The 26,392-nt window shown below is 47.2% G+C and overlaps 1 protein-coding gene across 7 annotated transcripts in view; it reads right to left on the reverse strand.

The window, feature by feature from the left end:
• Pkd1 (polycystin 1, transient receptor potential channel interacting) overlaps positions 1-26,007 on the reverse strand; it is a 48,685-nt gene extending 22,678 nt beyond the window's left edge. For 2 of the 7 annotated variants that reach the window (XM_051181200.1, XM_051181198.1), the window contains exons 1-11: positions 25,439-25,998; positions 6,676-6,747; positions 6,489-6,560; positions 6,152-6,321; positions 5,243-5,914; positions 4,941-5,124; positions 3,621-3,841; positions 3,377-3,492; positions 2,741-2,867; positions 2,032-2,264; positions 807-1,559 (exon numbers count right to left, since the gene is read on the reverse strand). In XM_051181200.1, coding sequence (XP_051037157.1) covers positions 807-1,559; positions 2,032-2,264; positions 2,741-2,867; positions 3,377-3,492; positions 3,621-3,841; positions 4,941-5,124; positions 5,243-5,914; positions 6,152-6,321; positions 6,489-6,560; positions 6,676-6,747; positions 25,439-25,653 — 2,835 coding nt within the window. In that variant the 5' untranslated portion in view covers positions 25,654-25,998. Of the gene's footprint in view, positions 1-806; positions 1,560-2,031; positions 2,268-2,740; positions 2,868-3,376; positions 3,493-3,620; positions 3,842-4,940; positions 5,125-5,242; positions 5,915-6,151; positions 6,322-6,488; positions 6,561-6,675; positions 6,748-25,438 lie in introns of all 7 variants that reach the window. The other 5 variants (XM_051181199.1, XM_051181197.1, XM_051181194.1 and 2 more) reach the window with 4 other exon arrangements.
• Between the last annotated feature and the right edge of the window lie 385 nt (positions 26,008-26,392).

A 26,392-nucleotide genomic window follows, 5' to 3' on the forward strand; every position in this document is an offset into this window, starting at 1 on the left:
CCTGCATATATGTCTCCTGGCCAGAAGAGGGCACCAGATCTCATTACAGATGGTTGTGAGTCACCATGTGGTTGCTGGGAATTGAATTCAGAGACCAGGCTGGCCTCATTTGCCTGCCTGTCTTTGCCTCCCTGTCTGGCTAGAAATGACCCTTTCAATACCTGCGGGTGCTAGGGCGGGCATGCCCACAATGAGGAGGGTACTAAGGTAGCTAGCAGTTACCCTTTGAAGTTTCAGATGCCATTTCAATAGGCACATGCACAGCAAATAGCTCAGAAACACATGGGGATTCATGGGAGCTCAGTGAAGAGTGTAGAGAATTGTGATGAAGTATTTCAAAATATCTCAAGAGTATCTTGGCAGTGGTGGCTCAGGCCTTTAATCACAGAGGCAGGTGGACCTCTGTGAGTTCCAGGCCAGAGCAAGTTCCAGAACCCAGAACATCCAAAGCTACACAGAGAGAAATCCTGTCTTGGAAACAAGCAAGCAAGCAAGCAAACAAATCTTGAGTCTGTAGGGCAGCTGTTATAGCTGTGACCTTCAGTAACTTACAAATTTCTAAATGGTTCTCAGGAACTGCTCACAGCAATAAAACTTGCCTACTCTGCAGAAGTCCCTAGGTTCTATCCCTGACATCACTAAGGAGAGATATAATCACTATGTAGACAAGGGCTCCCCAACAGGTCTCACAGGGAAACTGTATAACAAAAACTCATCCCTGGAGGACAGCTGAAGGGCTTCTTCAATGGGAGGAGGCTTCTTGTTTTCATAGTAATTTAGAGGGCTAGGTTGTAGGCCACACTTACCACTAGGATGCCCTGCAGCACACGGGCCTCAGGGCTTGGAACAGCACGGAGGCCAAAGATGGGCTCCTCAGCTATCACCCTCAAGCTGAGATTGGCCTGGCTGGCTCCATTCTGTGCCACAATGTCCACTGCATGATCCCCTTCCGTAAGCCTAGGCAGCACCAACACTGAGAACAGGGTGCCATTAGAATCTTCAGTGCAGTCTTGCTTGAGAATATCCACCTCAGGAGGGCAGGCATCCTCAAAGGGGGCACTAACGTTGCCCTCAAACCAGTGAGCCGTGGCAGTGGCATTAGCACCAGAGTCCACCTGAAGCACCAAGACTGAGCCATTGGTTGGCACGTAGAAATGCCCATCAAGGGGAATAGGGTGAATGACTCTCAGCCCAGACACAGGGGAGACCACACTGAAGCTGCAGGACAAGTTGTACCTGGACACGCTGTTGCCCACTGTAGCCCGGACCTCATAGCGCCCAGGATGCTGAAGTCCAGGATTAGGCCCAAGGCCCAGCAAGGGGGTAAGCTGCTCTGTTACCAAGAGCAGCTGTAGTGAACAGGCAGAGCCAGCCCAAACTTCTTCCAGATGGATAGGCAGGTGGGTCAGCCAATCTGAGGCATTGGTAGAAAGGTACAAGGCTTGGCCAGGACAGCTGGAAGCCAGGGGACAGTGTAGAAGGGTACCTGGTCCAGCATCATGTTGTAGGCCAATGAGGTCACCAGGGAGCACAGGGACATCCTGGCCATGGAGGGTGACCTATAGAAAAAGGAAGCAATATTGTGTTGTGTCCCCATGATAAACAAACAAACAAACAAACACCCTATAGGAACTACTGAGAGAGTGGACAGGACACCCATCTCAGGTCTCAGCACTGTCAATGGTACTTCAGAGTCCCTGCTCCAAGGCACTCATGGCTGAGACAATTGTTAACACAGGGGACTTGAACAGGAAGATATAACAAGAGTGACTGCCACAGGCATATTACGATAGAAACAGGTAGCTGCTCCAAGGGAGAGCAAGAGTTCCCCCTTAGAAGACACAAGGATAGGGGCCCTGAGAAGATGAGACAGGGGCTGAAGAAGGATGCAGGCAAGAGCATCGGGGAAAGGCCTTTGGGCACACAAAAAGCCTGCAAGGTATCTGGTGAGAGATCAGGACCCTGGGCAGATAGGGGGAAGTGGCCTCAGGAATATGTCAGAGACATATAGTCCCACACCAGGACATGTACCGAGTACTGTGTGGGAGGCCCTGCAGGCACAGAGAAGAGGAACTCCTTCCACAGCATGTAGTTGGCCCTGGGAAGTCCCAGCCCTGACATGGAGCCATTGATGCAGACATGGGGGTTGCAGGAGGCATTAAAAGGTATGCAGGCGTTGGCTCCAGCACACCAGTATTCCTTGGGCACACACTTGGAGGTCAGCTCAGTCCTGTTGTCGGGCTCACTGCTGCCTTCTGGGGCCACTGCTGGAAAAGGAAGGCTATCAGGAGCTTGATTCACTAATAGGTGCCCCACTCACCCATGACAAAACCAGACCTGGGCTGGGCAGTGGTGGCACACACCTTAAATCCCAGCACTTGGGAGGCAGAGGCAGGAGGATCTCTGTGAGTTTGAGGCCAGCCTGGTCTACAGAGCAAATGCCAGGATAGGCTCCAAAGCTACACAGAGAAACCCTGTCTCAAAAAACCAAAAAACACAAAACAAACAACAACAAAACAGACCAAACCTGGATAAGCAGTTCCTGGGTTTCCATCATCATTGTCCTGCCACTAGACCATGCCCAAGCAGGCACTACCCAATCTATCTTTGGGACAAGGGAACAAGACTTGGCAACTCTGGAGAAGCAGCCATCAGTCTACCCTGAAGCTGGGATCAGAAGGCGTAAGAGAATTCAGAAAGCCCACCTAAGTCCCCGATTCCTATCCCCACAGAGCCCCACCTGCTTCTCTCAAGGGTCGGTACACCTGCAGACGCAGCTGGACAGGACCTGCAAGCTCCATGGTCTCAAACTCTGCTGCAGTGAGAAAGGCTTCACGGCTCGGGCTCAGGCCAGGGAACACTATAACCTGGAGGAGATGGGACCGCCTCAGCTCAAAAGATCTATCCTTTGGGGTATAAGTAAGCCCTCTCAAAGACTACCATAAACCTCATTTCATATCACTTGAGGAGAAAAATCAGATCAAAACTATCTGTGAACAATAGGAAGGTTGAAGCAAGATCATGAGTTCAAAGTCTGCCTGGGCTACACAGCAAGACTCTTCAGATAATGGAATTGGATGCTGAGTATTTTTCTAAATGTTGCACTGGGCACACTAACAATTTTAACAATCTCTACCAAAACCAACTTGAAGGTTTTTTGGTTTTTTTTTTGTTTGTTTGTTTTTTGTTTTTTTTTTTTTAATGGCTATGGTGGTAGGACCTGAACCTAGATCCTCATTAATGCTAGAAAACTTCTCTCTACTACTGTGCCGTATCCCCAACCCCCATCTTGATTAAGGAGACAGTAATGCAAGGCCTCTGGAGTTGAAAAAAATGCAAGGTCTTTGGGTTCTAGAACACAAAAGGACTGGCCTACCTCCACGGGCTGCAGGGGTCCTTGGAGAGTTTGCTGCTGGGCCAGTGGATGCAGGGGTCCAGACAGGCCTCCACCAGACACTCCCACAAGAAAGCTCTCAGCATCCCACACAGGCCCTAGGAGTGGTAAATATGCAATGAGGTGCCAGGGCCAGGCAGAGATGACACTGGGGAAACATGCAGGTTGGAGCTGGATGTAAGGCTAAGCCTGAACAGGAAAGGGTGGCCACCCAGCAGTCCATTACCTCCAGGCCTCAGCTCGCAGACATAACTATGTGGTGCTGAACACAGGTCTGTGTTACACTGCCCAGCTGGCCCCAGCCGCACACAGTGCTTCGCTGTAGCTGGGTGTGGCTCCCCGGGCAGCCAATTCTGGCAGCTTTCCAAGCTGAAGGCCTCCCCCTGAGGATCCAGGCCTTCCTCTGCCCCCTCCACAGATGAGAAGCCGATCCACACATCCAGGCTCCTGTGGGCAGATTCAATGGAGAGCCAGGTCATCAGGAGGCATCTCTGCCTTACCTCTGGGGACACACTCCTCACAACACCCTGGTAAATGGGCCATCTCACTCTCATTTTCCAGGTGGTAAAACAGCCTCAGAAACATTACCCAGTAAGGACAAACCCAGGCCCGTAGGCCACATTCAACCTGAATCACATGGGTGAGACCAGCTCTTCTTGGAGAACTCAGATTTGGACCAGGATCATGGGCCACCAGGTCTTGCCCTGAAGGGAAAGGGCTGCACAAGAGGACCAAGACTGTCTCACCTATAGGTGCTATGTGATATTCTGCCAAGGCAGGAAGGCCCTTCTAGAGGCAAGGTTTAGAGGTCCATGGCCCAGTTTAGGCACAGGTACACACACAAGAACATACACGCAGAAGTACACATAGTGGTGCTCAGGTGTATACACAAGCCTGTACACACACACGGAGGCCTGGTTCCATGTAAGGGCACTGTCACCCATTAACTAGATGGTTATGGAGAGGGTTCTTAACCACTCTAGACCTCTATTTCCCCTTCTCAAGACAGGCAATGTAAAGGATGTGAGTAACCAACCAGGATGCAGTTCCCACCCAGGGAACAGACTCCCAGGGGAGGTGAAGTGTCCCCTTACCACCTACCCCTGACACAGAGGACCATAGGGCCTCAGAATAAGTCCCTATAAGCCTGGACGAGGCACAGGAGCCTGACAGGTCACAGATGGATAGCACTGCCACTCACTGTATATGAGAGGGTGATGAGCATAGGGGTATGAGAAGGAAGAAGTATATCCTGGTGGTGACCAAGAACCAGTCTAGCCAGCAGGACCCAGGGCCCTCATCTAGAGGGGCAGGAAAGACTGGGAGCCTGTGACACTTTCTATAAAGTGTTTAGAGAAGCTGTTCCACTCACGTGTGCCTTTACATATGCAGAGCCACCAGCAGTGGCCATATGTGGAGCAGGATACAAAGCACCCCCACCTTCCCCTGCTCCCAGCTCACCTTCAAGCCTCTACAGGCCTTAGGTTCTGCCCACACCCAGCATCCTTTACCTATGTTGGCCTTTGTAGGGTTTGGGGACAGGTACCTGGTAACCTGGGAGACTAGGAAATGCTGGATAGCAGGACTGTCCACCATGGCCAGAGCAGCTCCAGCCCAGGTCCGGCATTGCTCCTGTGCTTGCAGCCAGGGTGCCTTCTCTGCCACCAGGCGGTAACAGTGTCCATTGCCAGGAAAGATCTCTGTGTCCGAGGGGCAGAATGGGTGCACCACTAGGTGACAGTAAGTAAAGAACAAGACATCAAAGTATGCCTAGGGCTGAAGTACCAGGCTTTACCCTACCCTGTGTAGAAGGAGAAGCATGAGGGGTTAACCAGGGTAAGTAAGCACCTTGGGCAGGCTCCTTATCCAAGGCCAGGATACTATAGGTGACCTCGAGGGCTGAGCCTCCACGGTGCCGTATGGCAAGCTCAAGGCTCTGGTCACTGTGCACAGAGGATGGGCACACAAGCTCCAGGGCAGTAGGTGACACTTCTACTTGCACCTCTGTCTCCAGCAGCACGGAGGCAGCACCCAAGGCCAGCACAACTGTCACGTGATAGTTCCCAGGTAGCATATAAGAGTGGGTGGAAGCAGGGCCAGCCATGTCCACCTCAGGGGAGCCATCTCCAAAGTCCCAGCGTGTGTAGTTGATAGGCAGGGGGGAGGTGATGTGGAAGTCTGCTGGCTGGCCAGAGGCCAGGGGTCCATGGGGCCCCACCAGGGCAGCCCCGGGGGAGACAGGAAAGGTGTGCTGGAGCAAGGTAGGACCCCCACAGGCAGGGCTGAAGGACAGCCAGATGCTGGAACACCAGGACAAGCAGGATGCAGAAGTGTTGGAGGGCTGGCCTGCCCCACAGAGGCACTGGTTCTCTTCTGAGAGGGCTGCAAGGCTTTTACCAGCTGCGAAGCAGAAGGCACTGCAGGCCTCAGGCTCCAATGGTCCCTCATGAGCAAAGAAGAAGGGAACTGCTGCCACAGCACCTGAGCTGTTTTCAGGGAGACAGGCCACATATTCCTCACCTGGGGACAGACAAATACACTGGGTCCCAGGGCCTTACCTTCTGCCTGTATCTTGTTTCCTCATCAACTCTCTTTAAACTCCATGGTAGAGCCCCCACCTCCAAAGAGAATTCCTAGACCCTATCTAGCCACTATCTTCCCATGTATGCCTTTCCCTGGGTCTCATCTGCCACCAATCAGTGGCTCCACTCTTCCTGGGTCCTGCCATCCCTGTCCTCTTGAATCCCCTGCACTCACCACAGGAACTGTCCAATAAGGGGATACTGAGGAGAGGTTGGCCAGCCAGTGGAATGGGCCCCCTGCACGTGGCTGCCTCAGGCTGTACCACATGCACCTGTCGTTCCTTTGCCCAGCGTGGCAGCCAAGTCAGACCACAGTTGCACTCAAATGGGTTCCCACTCAGGTTTCTGCAGGGGAGAGGCAAGTGTGGGGTACCAGGCCAGCAGGGCTAGAGATCAGCCTCCCACTGCCCACAACTCTCAAAACTGGGAGGGGTAGGGAATAGGGCAGGACAGAGAAGACGTTGGGGACAAGAGACCAGTTACTGATGCCCACTAAAAGCAAAGCAACTTACATTTCACTTAAATTAAATAAATTAGCAAAAACGCCTTCTTCTAATGTAGAAATTCTATTGTTGCTTATGTCCCTGCAAGAAAAGAGAATTGGACAAGGTGTGACCCTTTGGTGACAGGCAGCAAGCACTTCCTGCTTGCCCTGACTAACCTCTAGTGTGGCAGACATAACAAGGAGGGGACACTCACAGCTCCACCAGGGCCGAGAGGTTCACCAGGAGCCCAGTATCCAGCGTCTGGAGTAAGTTGTGGGACAGGTCTCTGAGGAACAAGTAACAAGTGACTGTGGTCAGGACAGGAACTCTGGGATAGTTGAGGGCACACCTGGTTCTCACCAGGAGCTTCCCAGCATCCAAAGCTATGGCTTTGCATCCCCACCAGTCTCCTGTTTTCACAGGCCACAAGAGAACTTTCCTCATGAATGGTATGAAAAACACTTAATTTGGAGAAAATGAGATAGAAGAGCTCAAAATTCTGTAAACATCTCAGCCCTGCACTGAGAACCACACAGCAGGTCACACGGAATAACAGACCTAAATGCTCTCCCAAAGGAGAGCCTTGGGCTGTCTCCAGCACAACAGAAGAGTCTCTACTGATAGTAGAAGACAATCTTAATGCATCATGTTCCCAAGATGCAGTAGGGCACAGAGATGAAATGACTGAGGAAAAGACCTGCCGGGTAACCCGTACCACAGCCCTGGTGACATCATACAGTAAATCTCCCCAAACAAACTATCAAAAACTCTGAACTCAGGGCTTGGGAGTACTGTTAAAGCACTTGCCTCAAAAGCAAAAGGACTGGAGTTCTGATACCCAGAACCCTCATAAATGCTGGTGAGTGAGACTAGCTAAACTGGGCAAGCTCTAGGTTTGATTGAGAGACCTTGTCTCAAAGGATAAGATGGAAGAGTGACTGGGTGACAGTAGAGGTGCACACCTTTAATCCCACAACTCAGGAGGCAGAGGCTGGCAGAGCTCTGTGAGTTCTAGGCCGGCCTGATCTACAGAGCGAGTTCCAGGACAACCAGGGCTACACAGAGGATCCCTGGTAGAATATTAATTTATGGTGTGTTACTTTTGTTTATGCTGTGGAACATTTAATGATATAAAGAGGTGTTACTTTTGTTTACTCTGTATTTGTTTAATTCTGTGAAGCTTGATTCTTTGCCTGTCTAAAACACATGCTTGGGGCTATTCTTCCAGAGGTCCTAAGTTCAATTCCCAACAACCCATCTGTAATGGGATCTGGTGCCCTCTTCTGGCCTACAAGGATACATGCAAGCAGAACACTGCATGAATAATAAATACATCTTAAAAAACAAATACAACAAAAAACAATTCCTTGGTTTAATGAGCTGAGCAGCCAATAGCAAGGCAGGAGAAAGCATGGACAGTAGTGCCAGGCAGACAGACTAGACAGAAGGAGAAATCTGGGAAGAAAGGAAGAAGGAATGAGAGAGGTAGGAAGAGGGCCTGAGGGGCCAGCCACTCAGGGAGTAACAAAGGCATACAAGAATTAAAAAAAGATAAAAGCCCCAAGGCCAAAGATAGATGGAATAATTTAAGAAAAGCTGGCAAGAAACAAGCCAAGCTATAGCTGGGAATTTATAAGTAAGAATGTGTGGATTTATTTGGAAAAAAAAAAAAAAAAAAAAAAAAAGAACAAAGGAGCAACAACATCCTGTCACAAAAAAAGAAAGAAAGAAAGAAAGAAAGAAAGAAAGAAAGAAAGATGAAGAGTGACCAAGACCAAGGAAGATTCCCAACAATTATGGCTTTTCCACACATATTTATACACACATACAAATACATATACACATACCATATATGCCGGGCATTGGTGGCGCACGGTTTTACTCTCAGCACTCAGGAGGCAGAGGCAGGCGGATCTCTGTGAGTTCGAGGCCAGCCTGGTCTACAGAGTGAGTGCCAGGACAGGCTCGAAAACAATACAGAGAAACCCTGTCTCAAAACAAAACAAATAAACTAACAAAAAAATATACCATATACACATGAAAAAAGGGGGGAGGGGCATCCCATCTTCATTTAAAAAGAAAAAAAAAAAAAAAAAAGATGCCATGAAGGTTTGTCTAGCAAAAATTAAGAAATGTGGGAATAGGAGCCAGGCAGTAATAGTGCACACCTTTAATCTCAGCACTCAGGAGGCAGAGACAGGTGGACCTCTGTGTCTACAAAGTGAGTTCCAGGACATGCTCCAAAGTTACACAGAGAAACCCTACCTGGGAAAAAAAAATTAAAGAAAAGAAAGAAAGAAGGGAGGGAGGGAGGGAGGAAGGAAGGGAGGGAGGAAGGAAAGAAAGAGAAAGGAACAAAGATGGGAATGGAACATGAACTGGGGAGGTAGCTCAATAGCTTGCTGTGGGACCTGAGTTTGGTCCCCCAGAATCCACATTAAAAAAAAAAAAAAAAAAAAAAAAACAAGTATGGTAGTGCATACTTGTAATCCAACACTAGAGAGGTAAAGACAGGCAGATCCCTAGGACTAGCTAGCTAGGCAGCCTGCCCTAATTATACACGCTTCAGACCAATGAGAGAGAAACCCTGCCTCAACTATGGTACACGGTATTCCTTTGTTTTATTTTGAGACAGGATCTCACTATGTAGCTCTGGTTCCTGGACTTCACTACATAGACCAGGCTGGCCTCAAACTCAAGACATCTTCCACTCCTAAGTGCTGGCAGGGTGGGCAGTATTCTTAAGAAGTGACAACTGAAGTTGTCCTTTGACCTGTACCGACAGACAGACAGACAGACAGACAGACAGACAGACAGACAGACAGACACACACACACACACACACACACACACACACACAGGCGCGCACGCAAGCGTGAGAGAGAGAGAGACAGAGAGACAGAGAGAGAGGGAGAGGCTGGGGAGATGGCTCAGAGGTTAAGAGCATTTACTGCTCTTGCAGAGGACCCTTAGCATCCTTAGCATCCACATGGTGGCTAACAACCACTATAACTCCAGTTCCAGGGAGTCCAGTGCCCTCTTCTGCCCTCTGTGAGCACTGCACCCACATGGGGCACTGAAATACACAGGAAAAACACTCATACACAAAAAAAATAAAAGTAAATACATCATAAAAATAAAAATTAAGAAATGTGGGAACATGAACTGTGCCACTTTCTTTTTTGTTTTTATACACAGGGTTTCTCTATGTAGCTTTGCGGCTTTGGAGCCTGTCCTGGAACTCACTCTGTAGGCCAGGCTAGCCTCAAACTCACAGAGATTCACCTGCCTCTGCCTCCCAAGAGCTGGGACTAAAGGCATAGGCCACAAATACCCAGCTCTGTGCCACTTTGTAATGTACTGTAAACTGGAGTAGACAGACTGATAGAGAAGAAGGGGTCACAGAAAGGCACTGGCCTTTGAGAGCTTTAGGAGAGAAAGAGAATAAGAGCAACCGCAGAGGAAAGAGTCAGAGCCTGGCCATGAAACAAGTCACCTATAACCTGTGATGGAACCAGAGCATGCTATCACTGAGACAGACCTGTATTTGCAAAGCATGATCCTGTGCAAGCACAAAAACAAAGCATCAAGAAAAGAGACATGGGACTGGAGAGATGACTCAGCAGTTTAGAACACTTGCTGCTCTTTTGGAGAACCCAAATTTGGTTCCAGTGCTCAGGTTGGGCAGCTTACAACTACCTATAACTTCAGTACAAAGGGACCCCCACACCTTCTCTGGCTTCCAGGAACCTACACACATACAGCAGACTTAAACAACACATACACATATACAATACACAAATTAAAAAAAATTTAAACATCAGGTTATTTACTTCTTTAAAAAAAGACAATCGATACAGCCAGGTCTGGTAGCACACATATGTGGAAGCTAAGGCAGGAGAATTACTACAAGTTCTAGAGCAGTCATGGCTGTTGAGTGAGACCTCATCTAAAAACAAACTAAAATCTAGCAGACTCAACTACATTCCAAAACAAGCAACATCTACACAAAAGATCATGGATAAAATTAAAAATAATACAAAACAAACAAACAAAAAACAGGCTGAGCGGTGGTGGTGGCACACACCTTTAGTCCCAGTGTTTGGGAGGCAGAGGCAGGCGGATCTCTGTGATTTTGAGGCCAGCCTGGTCTACAAAGCTCCACAGAAAAACCCTGTCTCAAAAAAATTTAAAAAAAAAAAAAACTATAGGCTGGAACTACTGCAGCAGCAAACATTTGGAGTGACAAGTGCTCAGAAGGCTGAGGCAGGTTCACAGAGTAAGCCGATGAAGGAGTTATAGGAATGCAGGCTTGGAAATGCAATAGTACTTCATTCCATCTCACTAACTACCCAGCCACACTCGTGCTACAAACACTGAATAAACTATTCAGCAAATATCAGTGATTCCTTCTTAGGCTAGTGATGTGGCTCAGCAGCTAACAATTCCAATCCAAAGAATTAAAGTTTTCATAATAACTTGACAATTACCAATGAAAAACAATGCAATCATGCCTGTCATCACTAAATTTGTAATTGTGTTATATCAGAATCCCAGTTCCCGATTCTAATAATAGGAAGGTAACTTAGGCCCCACGTATGAAACCAAATGACCTTGGCATTGCTGGATCCTTTTCAGAGGTATTTCCCATGTCAAGCTCTATCCAAAAACCTGCCTAGCCTCTAGTTCCAAGGTCTTGTTAACCCCCAGTCAACCCTGCCATCCATGTCCTGGGCTCTCTCTGCACACATACTCCAACGTCCAGTGACATTCTGGGAAAGAAGACCCTGCATCACCCTGACTCAGTGGACACTTTTGAGACCTTCCAGGTCTAGACACTACTCCAGTCTCTAATTGGTGACCCACATACTCCACAAGATTGTACTTAGTTTTCTGGCAGAGATGGCATCCCAATAAGAACATACCTCTTGAAAAGGCTCTCCTACATCCCTTTCTAGAATTTGAGAAACCCTAAAAGGAAGCACCTTGCTGGACTTAAACCCAGCAGAGGCAGGCAGATCTCTGAGCTCAAGGCCAGCCTGATCTACAGAGTGAGTTTCAAGACAGCCAGAGCTATACAGACATCCTATTTCAAAAATAACCAAATGAATAAATAAAAGAGAAAGCACCTGGTGCAGAGCCCCATCTCCTGGTTTATGGGTTGTGAAAAGTACAGAATACTATAAAACCCCTCGGTCTTTTATCCATGCTCAAATGGTAGTCCTGTGCATTGGCTGCAACCCCGCCCCCCATGCCATCCTCTGTCAGCCTACAAGAGGAAAAACAAGTGGTAGTGAAGGAATTTCCTTCTGATGGAAGCAGCATTCAAAGTGTATAAAGATCAATGGTGTTATGGAATAATCTTTTTGTACACTGTGAAGATATGTCACTCTTGTTGCTTTAATAAAAAGCTGAAAGGCCAATAGCTAGGCAGGATTTCCAGGCACAGAAAACACTGGGAAAAAGAAAGGTGGAGATGAGAGGAGACACAGAGGAAGCAGAATGGACAATATGTAGACGAGGTAAACAAGCCTCGGGACAGCACAAGGATGAATAGAAATTGGTTAATTTAAGTTATAAGAGCTAATTAGAAACAAGCCTATGCTACCAGGAGAGCTTTCATAATTAATAAGAAGTCTCATGCAAACAGAAAAGGTTACAGATACATGGTAAACCAGGTCCAGACAGGGAAAAACCTCTAAACAGATTACAGTGTGTTTAAAAATGTGTGTAGTCTTAAGAAAAGAAAATGGGGGAGGGGGGGTTGGAGAGACGGCTCAGTGGTTAGAAGCACTGGCTGCTCTTCCAGAGGTCCTGAGTTCAATTCCCAGCAACCACATGGTGGCTCTCAACCATCTGTAATGAGATCTGGTGCCCTCTTCTGTCGTGCAGGCACACATGCAGGCAGAAGAATCCTGTATATTTAATAATATTTAATAATAAATAAAATCTTAAGAGAAAAGAAAATGGGTATATACAGTTATAGAAAAAAGAAAATAATCTCAAATAATAAAAAAAGAATAAGCCATATAGAGATGGGAAATACACAGGGAGTCCAGATCCTATATAGTTTTATATTGAGTTTAGAGTTTTTGATTGCTGATGAGCAAACAATAACTGTTGAAAGACATTTGATTATAAAAACTACTAAATTAAACCAACCTATATGTATAAAAAATAACTTAAAAAAGGAAGTTGGAGCTGGAGAGATGGCTCAGTGGTTACAAGTACTGTCTGATCTTCCAGAGGACTCAGGTTCAATTCCCATCACCTATATGGCAGCTCACAACTGTCTGGAACTCCTGGTTCCAGGGGATCTGATGTCCTTGTACAGACATACCTGTAGGCAAACACCAATGTACATAAAAATAAGTAAATTATTTAAAAAAAAATAAAAATGGAAATCAAAACATACGTTACATTAGGGAAGAGGCTAAGCTTTTGTTTCCATGGAAAATGAAAGGCTGTGGATTCATTCAAGGTTGATAAAGATCAGATTTGATCAGGGAAGACCCCTTGAAAATCCTGGCTACAGACATAAAAAATAATAAACCTACAAAAACTACAAGACAGTTGATGTATATATTTTACCTGCTCAAACATAAAACTAAAAAACATCCTTTTTGGCTGGTTTATGTACAATGCACAGTCCATACCTGTGTTGATGCAGTTATGTATGTTACCTTTGAAAATTTATGTGTTTTTAGAACAAGAGGACCAGACACTAATGAAAACAGGTGGCTCAGGTGATCCAGCCTCTCAGAGTGCCTCTGTTATAGTTTCCTCAGAGTTCTGCATCCAGAACAGCTTTAAGCCTGCTAGCTGTGATGGTCCAGCCTCACTGACTCTTCTAGCCAGGACTTGACCATTATCCTAATTTTCTCATGGTCCCCCAAAGATGTCAGTGCTCCCCAGACAATGGGAAGCAGTCTAGAGAACACAACACGAGAACACAACACCCACCTTCCTAAGAGGTGGGGTAGAAGGGTTTTGGTCATTTGATAGGCTATGGATATTTGTTATTAGGGAGGGGAGTTGATTAAAAATTGTTATTGGTCATAGTCAGAAAAAAAAAACTGAACAAAGGAGGTTAGATTCAAGGATCTCTTTCTGAAGAGAAAAAGAGGATATAGTGTAAAAATGTTAAGATAAAAAGGTGAGTTGTTGGGGCTGGAGAGATGGCTCAGAGGTTAAGAGCACTGGCTGTTCTTCCAAAGGTCCTGAGTTCAATTCCCAGCAACCACATGGTGGCTTACAACCATCTGTAATGAGAACAGGTGCCTTCTTTCACCCTACAGGCAGAAAGAACACTGTATGCATAATTAATAAATAAAATGTTAAAAAAAAAAGTGAGTTGTTGAGTCTACTTTTAAACAAACACTAGTCTCAAATATTGGTAAAGATTTTTGGTTATTTTAAGGTTATTTTTGTTAGAACATACCTTACAAACATTTCTACTCTTGTTTAAGGTATTGTACCTATGCAGCTCGTTTAACAATGTAATGTAAATTTCTGGTCCTTGAAAGTTATTATTTACAAACTATTTAGGATAAAAAAGAAATACAGGTTAGTAGTCAGTCAGCTATAACAATCAAATTGTAGTCATGTTAGTTTTGTTTTCAAGGTCAAACAGATATGTTTTAGATAGACGGTCTCCAAACACTTCAAAGACCTACAGAATATGGTATTTAAATTGGGGGGAGGTTCAAGACAGGTGTCCTCTGTGTAATAGCCCTGGCATCTCTGGAACTTGCTTTGTAGACCAGGCTGGCCTGGAACTCACAGAAGATCTACCTGCCTCTGCCTCCCAAGTGCTGAGATTAAAGGCATGTGCCACCATGTCAGGTTTAAAATGTTAACATAGGGCTTCTTATGAAAGTGAGATGTATCTGCTCTTGGCAGCACCAATTTACTTCAGAGAAGATGATGGGCATCAAAGAAACTCCTTATGGAGTTTGCTTTCAATATGGCAAAACTAGCCATTTGGACAAGAAGTGGTTCTTGTATTGACTGCTGAAAGTATGCTATACAAACTGGACAAGCAGGACACAAAGGAAAAAGACTGTTGAGCTTTGCCAAGATAAGGCGGGACAGTTGTTTCACAAAAAAATCTGTCAGATATTCTAGGCCTGTAGGCTGAAGACAGATGCCCTAACATTCCAGAGGAACCTTAGGGTCACTGTCCAGGCAGCCAAATGTCTCTGTTGTTTCTTAGTTTTGGAAGTGGCTTGCACTACACTTCCTATTTACTCAGTTAATATTCTATCCTTCTGGGGTCTTTGATAGTTTTGGAAGTGGCTTGCACTACACTTCCTATTTACTGAGTTAATATTCTATCCTTCTGGGGTCTTTGATAGTTTTGGAAGTGGCTTGCACTACACTTCCTATTTACTCAGTTAATATTCTATCCTTCTGGGGTCTTTGATGGAATTGACAATTATAGTTTTCCTTAGTTATGATAGAGGATAAATTAGGTCTATAACTTTGAACTCATCAAAAGAGGAAAGGTAATGGAATATTTTCTCTAAATTTGCCAGATACAATTACACTGATCATGGTAAATGTAATTCTTACTTGATAATTGTTCTTATTGTACATAGTTTCATTTGTTAAAGTTAATACCTTTCCTTTCTATTTAGACAATGCCTGATAATTATTCTTATTGTATATAGTTTACTGTGTTAGAATTAAAACCTTTCCTTTTTATTTAGACAAAAGGGGGAAGTGTCATGGAATAATGTTTTGTACACTGTGAAGATGTGTCACTCTGATCAGTTTAGTAAAAAGCTGAATGGCCAATAGCTAGGCAGGATTTCCAGACAGAGAACACTGGGAAGAAGGGCAGAAAAGAGAGGGGACACAGAGGAAGCAGAAAAGCAGGATGGACAGTACATAGATGAGGTAAACAAACCTCAGGCCAGCACATAGATTAATAGAAATGAGTTACTTGAAGTTATAAGAGCTAACTAGAAACAAGCCTAAGCTATTAGGAGAGCTTTCATAATTAATAAGAACTCTCTGTGTGGTTATTTGGGAGCTGGTTGACAGGACAGAAAAATCCACCTTCAAATGGGAACCTCCCCAATGAACAAATTTCAGATTGACACAAATAAGACTGAACCCACTTACTGAAGCCAGAGTCCAGGGTTTTCCTGGATGGCTTCCATCCCTAAGCATGTTCCGAGATACCACCCTGACCCCTTGCTAGATTTATCTCACCTCTGCTATCCAAGTTCCCACATGAGAGGAAATGGTCATTCCAGGGGAAACTTCAGTTAGATCTAAGCAAGGACTTTCCACTGGTTATAGTGATGATAGCACAGAAACCTGCATTTTTAGGAGGAACCAGGATATAGACTGAGCAGCAGTGATCCTGGAAAGGCTAATGACACAGGGACAGAGACCAATACAGGTAGGCTCTTATATTTGCTCCTAGCATGGAGGCTTTCCAGCCTAGCCTACAAGATTGGAGTAGGAGGAAGGAAATAAGTAAGAACCCCCAAATTCCATTTCCTCAAAAAGCTATCCTGAGTGTTAGTTGCTAGGGTCACCTAAGAAAGCAGATGAGAGGGCATCAGCCTCAGGATACCAACACCCGTCCTCATCTAAGACAATTCAATTCCCGATCCAACCAGACACTAAAGTGAGACCAAGCCCAAAAGAAGCACCAAGGCTCCTTTCCCAAGAGGCTACTTTGTAGTATTTTCCCCAGATCTCACCTGGACTTGGGCTAAGGCCCCCCAAAAGAAACAGAACCATAGGGACTCTGCTCAGCCAAGCTCCCAAACCCAGGGTAATAAGCAAGACAGCTTGGACAGGACTGATTCATACCCCTAGGGTAAGAGATCAGCACTAACAGACAGGGTGGTATGAGGGGATGTGGGGAAAAATAGAGGGACACATAAGGTCCCTGCACAGAGGCCCTGAACAGAAATTTTCCATCTGTTGCTGCCATCACTGTTCTAATAATATGGCCAAGACCTGACTAGCCCCATCTTCAAAGGCCTCATTTCCTGCCAGATGATGTCACTATAGTCTGATGCCCAGGAACCATATTTGGAATCTCTGTAAGGATCAGGGACAAGACAAAGGCAGACATGAGGTATCCCGGCAGAAGGTGCACAGAAGCAAGGGGTAGCACCACTGACCCCTTACCTGCTATGAGGAGGTAAGCCAGCAGCCTAGATAGAACACCCCGAGAAGTCATAGGCCACCTGGGTACTCTGGACCCTCAAAAACCTAAGCCAGCAACTTATAGAAACCCCCATATTCAAGGCTAGAGGGGACCTGAGCTGGGACTCACACACACTGGGGTGATAGGCAAATACTCGTACTATCTCTCAGTTTGGCAGACCACCTCCATACTGCTTACATCACTGGGACAGATGTAGCCTCAGTTTCCAACTTGGCCTATCTGCTGTCCCCCTCCTGTTCCACAATGGGTGACTATGTTGGGAAAGGTAAATAAAGATCTTCTTTACCCTATACATGTGGACCCCATACCTTCCAGATCAGATACTCTAGTGGGGTAAGGGACAGAAGACAGTTCATGTCCCAATACTGCCATCTCTATGGGGCTACCTGACCTGAAGGGAGGGACCCCAGCCTCCCCAAGTATATGTCCTTGGGCTCACATATCCCATGACACATCTTGTTTCTGACTCCCAACTTCCTTCAAATAAAGAGGAACAGGGGCCTCCCTGAGCCTCCGAGTATAAGCTACACTAGTTGGGCTGATGCTGTGAGACAAGGAGACAAGCAAACTCAGGGCACCTCTTTGTAGGACAGCAATAGTATAAAGGCAAGTGTGTAGGTCTGTGCAAAAGTGGAGATCAAGAAGGGTCACTGCAAACACTGTAAGCCCTTACTAAGATGGGCTAAATTGGGAGGACCAGCCCTATTCCAGAGCTGCATGCAATAGGAGGCCTTCAACAGGCTGCCCACAACAAAACGCAACCCAGACCAAGAGCTAAGCAGCCTTCGTTTCCTCCTCTGCTGTAGGGAGTAGCTTAGGTGCCCACTCCTTAGTCTAAATGTAGGGGGTAGGGGGAAGTTTAAGGGCCAGCTGGAGCCCCAAAGGAAACATCTGCACATTCCAGACACATGTGGTCAACAGGCAGGCGAGTGCCAGCCACCCCCACCCCAGCCCATTGCTGGCCGCCATGCTGGAAACAGGGCTCAAGGGGAACAGCTCTGAGGGGCCGCTTGTGGATGTTATGTAACCCACTCCACAGGAGCCAGCTGTCTTCTCCCTCTGGCAGGCTAGGCCAGCGTGGTAGGGAAAAAGCCCCCAGTACTCCTCCAAGGCCCAGCTTCATCCTCTCTCTGGGAAAACAAGAGTCCCCTCAACCAGCAAGGATGAACCTCCAAAAACATCCCCAGTCAGGGCAGAAGGAAATGGGCGCTACCATGAGGGGGCAGCCCTAGGTCTGGGCAGAGTGGCAGAGGCCCTAAGCTGGCCTCACGCTGGGTGCCTTTCAGCAGTAATGGGCCTTTCATAGCCTAGCAACAGCAGAGCCAGTCTAAGTCTAATATCCTCACTCTGTTTTTGTTCTCTTTGCTTTTTGTTCCCTTCTATTTATGGCAAGCAAGGCTGGCTTCCAGGGCCGGAAATGATGTTTAAATTAATGAATTCAAGTTTAGGAAAGAGAGAGTTGAAGAAAAACACCCCAGCACACTGGTGGTAGAAAGGACAGAGGCAGTCTCTGAACTATATGAACTCTTTTTCTAGGGAGAAGGGCCAGAGGACAGCCATACCTACCATCACTCTGCATGCATCTTGAGGCCCATCTCTCACCTGGCTCCAAAGCAGAACTAGGCACACAACAGGGAACTCAGTGTCAGAGATGGCAAAGAAAGTACATCAAGACACAGACAGTGGAAATGCCATGTTCAAAGTCCCTCAGCCAGGCTGTAGGACCTCATAGTTCCAGGGCCTGGGGAGCAGAAGAGGCCCCACATTGTTACAAGATGTTCTGCATGGTCTTTTTGTCCTTAAGAAGCCCTTTGTCACAAATACTAACATCTCCCACAACTAAACTATAGCCAAGATGAGATGCTGGGGATGATATGACTTGCTTAGGATTTTCTTGGGACCTATAAGCAAGAACAGAGAACAAAGACTCAGGCACCAATATCAGAAGGAATGTGATAAGCAATAGGTTCTCCTCATACTGAGGGACAAGCCCAGCCTAGCCCAGGAAATAGCTGTTCCAAGAGTTGCTCACTGTCCCCATGGGGAGGAAGGTAGGCTCACATCCACATACAAATGGGGCATTAAGGACACTCATTCAGACCAAAAGAAGGAAAGAACCAGCACTAGTGCCACTAGCCTCTTCCCAGACCACTTCCTGATGTCCACGCACCATGGCACAATGCGAGGACCATGTGTGGCCGCTCCTGTCCCATTACACTCAGCAAAGGCAGGAGCTGCTCCAACCATGAGCTCAGTTCAGAGAGATTATTGCCTCTTCCACGCTACCTGACATGTCCATAGCAGCCAGCAGATCTACGATCTTGAAAGAGTGTCAACAGGCAGATGGGACTCAATTGCTGCCCTGCTTTTCTAGGGGCTGTGGTGCCCTGTAGAGGGCAGGAGCCTCAGTCTAGCCATAGTCACACCTCAACCTGTAGTGAAATATTCACCCTGAGGTGCAGGCAAGGTGAATATCTCACTACATTAATGACTTGGGGATCAGGCATGGCCAGTGGCAAGAACCAGCACAATACCAGGGCAATGAAGCAGTATGGTGACTCAGGATCCTGGAGGCCTCTCTACTCCTACAGCTGCAAAGTGGTCCCTTACTAACCCTTACCCTAAATAAAGGCTGCAACCAGTACAAGTTGGCTTCTGCCACTGCCAGAGGGACAAAGCCCTTTCCAAGTGGCCTCATAGGGTCCAACCTGCCTTCTTAGCACTATGGATACCACATTCTGCCAGGAACCAACCCACAGGAGTTTATCAGGGAGAGGAAGCACTGCCTACCTTGACCCTTAAGTGCACCCTTCTCCTTGGCAATTAGTGCCTGGGCATCACAAGGCCTCATTATGAAGAAGACTTCTGCCAAGCCAAAAAGAACGAGGTGTTCCGAGAAAAGACATGAGCTGCATTTTCCAGCTGTATCTAGTCCTTCAGAGAGACTGCTCACGCCCTGTGGCGCCCACACCAGGCCAGCTGGAGCCATACGGACAGCTGAGGCAGGCCAGGCCTGAGCATGGAGCCCAGACAGCCAACACCCCAGACAGCAGCAGGAGAAGTGGGGTGTTTTCATTCCAGAGCACTAGGCGGGCCAGCTGTCTGGGCTCCTGCTGCTGATGTTGGCCACAGCAATGTTCCGGAAAGGAAAATGTGTCTCCATCCAAAATGGCTTCCTCAATTGAAACCCAACTCAAGCCAAGGTTTCCCTCAGGAGCCAGGGTCACTATGCTCCTCTCCCTCTCAGCAAAGACACCCTGGGATAAAGAAGCAGCAGAATGGCCCCTTATGCCTCAGGAATGTTCAGGGAGGTTCAGGCATTACTTAGAGTCACATGATGGCAGCCAGAGAAGGCAGAAAAAGGCTACACGGAAAGCCTATGTGGAGACATTCTGTTTGCCTATGTTGGATGGAGAACCCAGAAGGGGAAGCCTAGCATGGTAGCCCACGTATTGCAACACCAGGCAGGAAGACTGATGCCAAATGCAAAGCCAAGCACTCTTCAACACACACACACACACACACACACACACACACACACACACACAAAAACAGCAAAGGGAAACTGAGACTCACAACATTTTGGGTTGCTTAAAAACTTCCAGTCCTAAAAGCCAAAGTTCACTGGGCTCATGGGAGCAGAATGCAGGGCAGTATCACATCATCACTCAAACTAGAGAGCAAGGGGAACTGGGACAGCAGATGCAACGGTGTGCTTTCAACACAGCCTTACTGCTTTATACATGACTTTCAGCGCATAAAAAGACAACATAAAAGCTGAGGTTAGTAAGAGGAAAGCTAGGTATGTTGGTTTTCCACTGTATTCCCAGCACTAGTGAGACAGAAGCTAAGTAACTGATGCCACGGGAGAAGCCAGCCTGCTCTACATACTAAGTTACAGACCAGTAAAAGATACAGAATGAGACAATAACACCTGTTTTCAAAAAAATGAAAAAGAAAACACACAAACAAAAAAGATGGGCACAGTCATTCACACTTGCAATCTCAGCATGAGAGAAATGGGGGCAGGAGAATCAGAAGTTCAAGATCCCTCTTGACTATATAATAAGTTTGAGGCCAACATGAGATCCCATCTCAAAAAAGCTACAACTAAATAAAATCAGGGGCTACAGAAATGGCTCAGCAGCTAAGAGATAGTGCTGCCTTCCAGAGGTCCTAAATTCAGGTTCAAGTAACCTGCCTGTAACTCCAGCTCCAGGAGACCCGACAACCTCTTTTTGGCCTCTAAGGGTACTCGTACATAGGCAGACATTTACACAAACACATTACACATACATATAAAAATAAAATCTAGAGCTGGATATGGTGGTGCACACCTTTAATCCAAGTACACCCAGGAGGCAGAGACAGGTGAATCTCTGAGTTCCAGACCAGCCAGGGATGCAAAGCAAGTTCCAAGACAGTCAGGGATACACAGAGAAACCCTGTCTCAAAAAATTAATCAATAAATAAATAAAATATAAAAATTAAAGTAAAATAATATTTTAAAGCAAACATCAATTTAAAAAACAAAGCAAAGAAGCTGGGTATAGTGGCTCATACCTGTAAACTCAGCACTCAAGAGGCTGAGACATCTTCATAGCAAACTCTAGGCTAGCCAAAGCTATAAAGTGAGAATTTGCCTCAAAAAAAAAAAAAAATTAGAGGGACCCCAGAATACTTGGTGCATGCCTGTATTCCCAGTATGTGGTAGGCTGGGACAAGAACCCCCATCGTACACATACTACCACCACACATGCTCCATGCCACACACAGAGGTACTGGGCTAGGATGTTGGACTTCTGCTCTCCTTGACCTAGATGTTGAGGTATGAATAGGAGTTTGCCAGCTTACAATGGTCTGTGCTTCTCCTACCTATAAGACATCTAACCTGAACCCACACCCCACACTCAGGCTCTCATGACCTGCCCACAATGCAATGGGCTTGAGGTATATTTGCTCATGGGCAAGCATAGGAACCCCTGCTCCCAGGGAACACATATAGAAACTTAGGAGAAGCTGGGAGTAGTGTTGCATGCCTTTAATCCCACCATTTAAGATGCAGAAGCAAGCAGGTCACTGTAGCCTGGTCTACACAGTGGGTTCCAGAACAGCCAGAGCTATACAATGAGACTCTGTCTTGAAAATACCAAAGGGGGAGGGCAGTGGTGGCACATGTCATTAATTTCAGCACTCAGGAGGCAGAGGCAGGTAGATCTCTTCTAGTTTATAAACCAGGCTGGACCCAAATTTGTAGCAATTCTCCTGCCTCTGACTCCCTAGTGCTGGGACAATAATGTGCACTACCACACTTGACCTCCCAATGACCAAACTCTTTATCTTGGTATGTATTTATTACTTGGTCTAATTAAAGCTTATTTTCACTGGGTGTAGGTTGCATACACCTTTAATCCCAGCACTCAGAAGGCAGAAGCAGGCAGATCTCTGTGAGCTCAAGATCAACCTTGTCTACAAGAGCTAGTTCTTCCAAAGCCATAGAGAAATCCTGTCTTAAACAAACAAACAAAATAATAAAAAAATAGCTTATTTTCATAATCAACAACAAAATTCAAATAAAAATTGCATACTATGAAGTTCACACCTTTTCAAAATTTACAATTTGATGGTTTTTAGTATCTCCATAAGCCTGGGTAACTATCACTACTAATTTCACAGTGTTTTCATCATTCTAAAAAGAAGCTCCACAGTACTCGGCCATCTGCCCTTACCACCCTATGAATTTTTTTCTGTCTCTATAGATTTATCTTTCTTTAACTTTTCAAAAGGGTTATGTTTTATTTTTCAAGACTGGGTTTCTCTGTGTGTAGCCCTGGCTGTCCTGGAACTCACAGAGATCTTCCTGCCTCTGCCTCCTGAGTGCTGGGATTAAAGACACGCTCCCTCCATCTTTTTGATACTAGTAGACTATTTTTGATACTAATAGAGTGCTATTTCACCATGTGTTTTTTCCTAATTTTTGTTAGTTTGTTTTTTTGGTTTTTCGAGATAGGGTTTCTTTGTGGTTTTGGAGGCTTTGTAGACCAGGTTGGTGTCCATATTTGTTTGTCTTTAAGATAGTGCCTGTCTATACAGCTCAGGCTGGCTTGAACTCAAAATTATCCTGACCAAAATGTGCAGCACCTGTCACCCAGAAATGATATCTAAAACAACCACATCTAAAGCCAAAGCCAATTTATACCTAATGCATTCCAGAGAGCTTTCTTTAATAACAGAATTGCCCTGCCTTGTAGTCACTAGCCACAGAGCCACAGAGACCTGACAGAGCTGTGGCCCTCCACAACAAAGCTGGACACACAGAGGACAGAGACATGCCAAGAGCTCACAGCTCTGTCAGTCAGAAACCTAATGATAAAGGAATTAGTTTTTTCCATGAATCAAAAGTAGAATAAAAGAGAATTAGCCCAACCATTAGCTAGACTCAGAACATCAACTAGTTGTTCTATATAGACCTCATTTGGACCCTAATTTAAATTACCAAAAATCCAGAGCCAGGTGGTACACATCTGTAATTCCAGCTCTAGGAAGACTGGGGCAAAAGGATCAAAGGTTTGAAGGTTCGATGCCAGCCTGGGCTTCATTAGACCCTGTCTCAAAAAAAAAAAAATCAGAACAGCTAGGCATAGTGGTACACACCTTTAGTTCCAGCGCTGGACAGGCAGAAGTAATCAGATCTCTATGAGTTTGAGGTTATCTTGGTCTACAGAGAGAGTTCCAGGATAACCAGGGCTACATAGAGAGATCCTGTCTCAAGAAACAAACACATGCCATGTGGTAATGGCTTACACTTTTAGTCTCAGCACTTAGGAGGCTAAGGCTGGAGGATCTCTATGAGTTCCAGGCCAGCCTGGTCTATAGAGTAAGTTCAGGGACAGCCAGAGGTACACTAAGGAACCCTGTATAGAAAAATAAAAATCAAAGCACACACAAACACAGACAGACAGAGAGACAGACAGACACACACACACCTCTAAAACAAAACAAACTTTAAAAGAAAGACAAACAAAAAATGCCTACAATTGACATTCAATAGAACCGAGGAAGCATTCCCTAGTTTAGCTGTGTTTTGGGTATTATGATAGACATTCACAGATAAAACACTAAGATGCCAGTCTTTGGCTCAAAACATAGGGCAAGAATGACAGACAAGAAGGGTGAGATTCATTACTCTGTTCTACATACTTTCTACAATAAAATGCTCCACAGTAAAGCCCAAAGCCAGTCAAATAGCAGCACCCTGCCAGTAATGCCATTTTTCTTAAGCAGCAGCATGGTTTTAAGCCAAGGAAAAATGGGAAGCTCTGCTCTCAGAAAACAAGCGGTCCTACTACCAGGACACAGCTATCCCTGCCAAGGAGCCACACACATACAGAGGGGCCTGATTACATTTGGAAAGGAAGCAATATTTCTTAGGCCCCTAAACAATGACCTGAAAGGTTGCTCTCTGTGTCCTTCTCCCTCAGTGAAAACCATATATCTGATTTCTAGTAGTCTGCAGGGTGGACAACCTACTGGACAGACTGGCTTCGAGAACCAGCACAGGAACTCAACACCTGCCACAGAGGCTTCAGATTCCTATCAGTTGGTTCTCCCAGCTCCATAAATCCCTAAGAAGCAGTGTTGGAGGTAAAAAGAATAATGTGGACACTTCACCCCTCCATCACATGAGGTTATTCTGACAACTCTTCATACAGTGTGAAGGTTAACACCTTGAGAAGTCAATGAGCTCAGGCTGGGCCAGGTTATCAGATCTCAGAAAACCTCTTGCACCAAAACCCAAGGCAACAGTTCAAGCTTCACTGTTTGCAGAGAGCCCACAGACCTGTAGGCCTTCATCCTTCCTTCCCTAGACAGCTCCTAAGAGGCCAGTGGGGCTGCAGAAGGAGGAGCCAATAGGAGTTGGGCCTGACCCCCAAAGATGCCAGCCAGCAGAGAGGTGCCCTTATTCACAGCATCCATAATTAAAAGGTGGGGGTGGATCTGATGCAATTCTGTGGGTACTGCTGGATAGCTAGAGGGGATCCATCTCCAGATACCACAAATGCTACAGGGTCAGGGAGCACTATAACTGGCTGAGATGGGGGTGAAGTTCCAAAGGACACAGGGTTTCCTTACAAAGATTTCTCTTCCCTAAATTCCTAATAAAATGCAGCCCTATCTAAGGCCCACTCCCATCATACCCTCTACTCCCTAACACTTCTCAAGCAGTCACCATATGTGGCCAGGACCAGCCTGCAGTCCGCTGGACCCATCTTGTCCTTTAAGCATAAGCAATTCCTACACATTCATCAAATTCTTGTCTGCCCCCTCCCCTAGATGCCATCTCTGAGCCCTGACAGAAATCCCCTACCCTAGAATGCATCTCAATTGTCTCTAATTAACGTTTATTCCGAAACCTCCTACCACGCCCCACGCTTGCTGCAGCTCCTGTTTGAGAAGCCCGGCAGCGTAAGGCTTCACAGAAACCGAGAATTTTGGCTACCCTTGTGGGTCACGCCGGCTGAGGTCCAAGGTTTTCCTTATTTAGTCGGGCCGACATCCCTACTGGAGCCTCGCCCTGGGAGCGGCCAGGCCCCACTGCATCTTGTGGCCCTAACTCGGGACCGCGCCCATGCCCTGAGGCCGACAGCGATGCAACGCTCCAGAAAGGGCCCTATCTACTTCAGCTCTGCTCCCGCAGGACCCAGTCCTGATGCTCTAGCCAGGCCGCCCGCCACCATGGCAACCGCCCGACCGCCTGCACTGCCTCGGCGCAGCTACTCACAGCGCGGTGGCGTCAGCAGGGATGCGCAGACTCGGCTCAAGCGTCTGCAGCCAGCGGCCCGAGCAATTGACGCGGCAGGCGGCGTCGGGTGCCAGACTGCAGAAGCACGGTCGCGGGCAAGGCCCGCAGCCGTGCCCAGGGTCTCCGGCTAGCGATCCGAGCCACAGGCCCAGGCCTAGGGCCAGCGCCAGGCGAGCGGGCGCGCCGTGCGGCATCGTCAGCGCAGCCCGCGCATGGCCCCGGCTCCCCGAGGCCCCGTGCGCCGGCAGCCGCAGTTCAGGAGGGGCCCGCGGACCTCATGATGCGGGCCGGGACAGGATGCCGCGGCGGCCGTGGCCTGTCTGCGGTGCGACAGTTGCTCAGCTCTCTGGGGCAGGCCGCACCTCAGGCCCTTGGCCGCCTGCTCGCGCATTCGCGCTGCACTGCAGCCCAGCATCGGCTCCTCCTCCTACCTCACCCCCGGCGCCGCGCAAGGGGTGCGTCTTCAGGCTCCGCCCCTACGCTTCCAAGTCGGCCGTAGGCGGGGCTGGATGAAGAAAAGGCTTTCACAGGCTCTCCCCGCGGCGCTGCAGATCCTGCAGTAGGCGGGGCCTGAAGGAAGGGCGTCCGCTTGGGTTCCACCCAACACTAAGGGGTCGTTGGTGGCCCACCAACGCTCCGCCCTCTGCTCTGCAGGGCCGGCTACAGACAAGACTAGAGGGTGAAGGAAGCTCCGCCCCCTCTGCTGCGGAGTTAAGATGCCCCACCCATCAAGCTGCAGTGAGGCCGCGGAGTGCGCGTGCCAGGTATTACAAGCGTCGGTCCCCGTCCCGCAACAGAGCGGCTATGTGAGACTGGAGGGCGTCAGGCTCCTCACCTACTACCTGAGCTCCCTAGTGAGATTCTCTGGCTGTTGAGGCTTCTCCGGTGTCAGTAGCTTTCTCTGGTCCCAGCCTTCTGTAAGTAACAGTTACA

Source organism: Phodopus roborovskii, unplaced genomic scaffold (genome assembly GCF_943737965.1).
Source record: "Phodopus roborovskii unplaced genomic scaffold, PHOROB, whole genome shotgun sequence".
Classification (NCBI taxonomy): domain Eukaryota; kingdom Metazoa; phylum Chordata; class Mammalia; order Rodentia; family Cricetidae; genus Phodopus; species Phodopus roborovskii.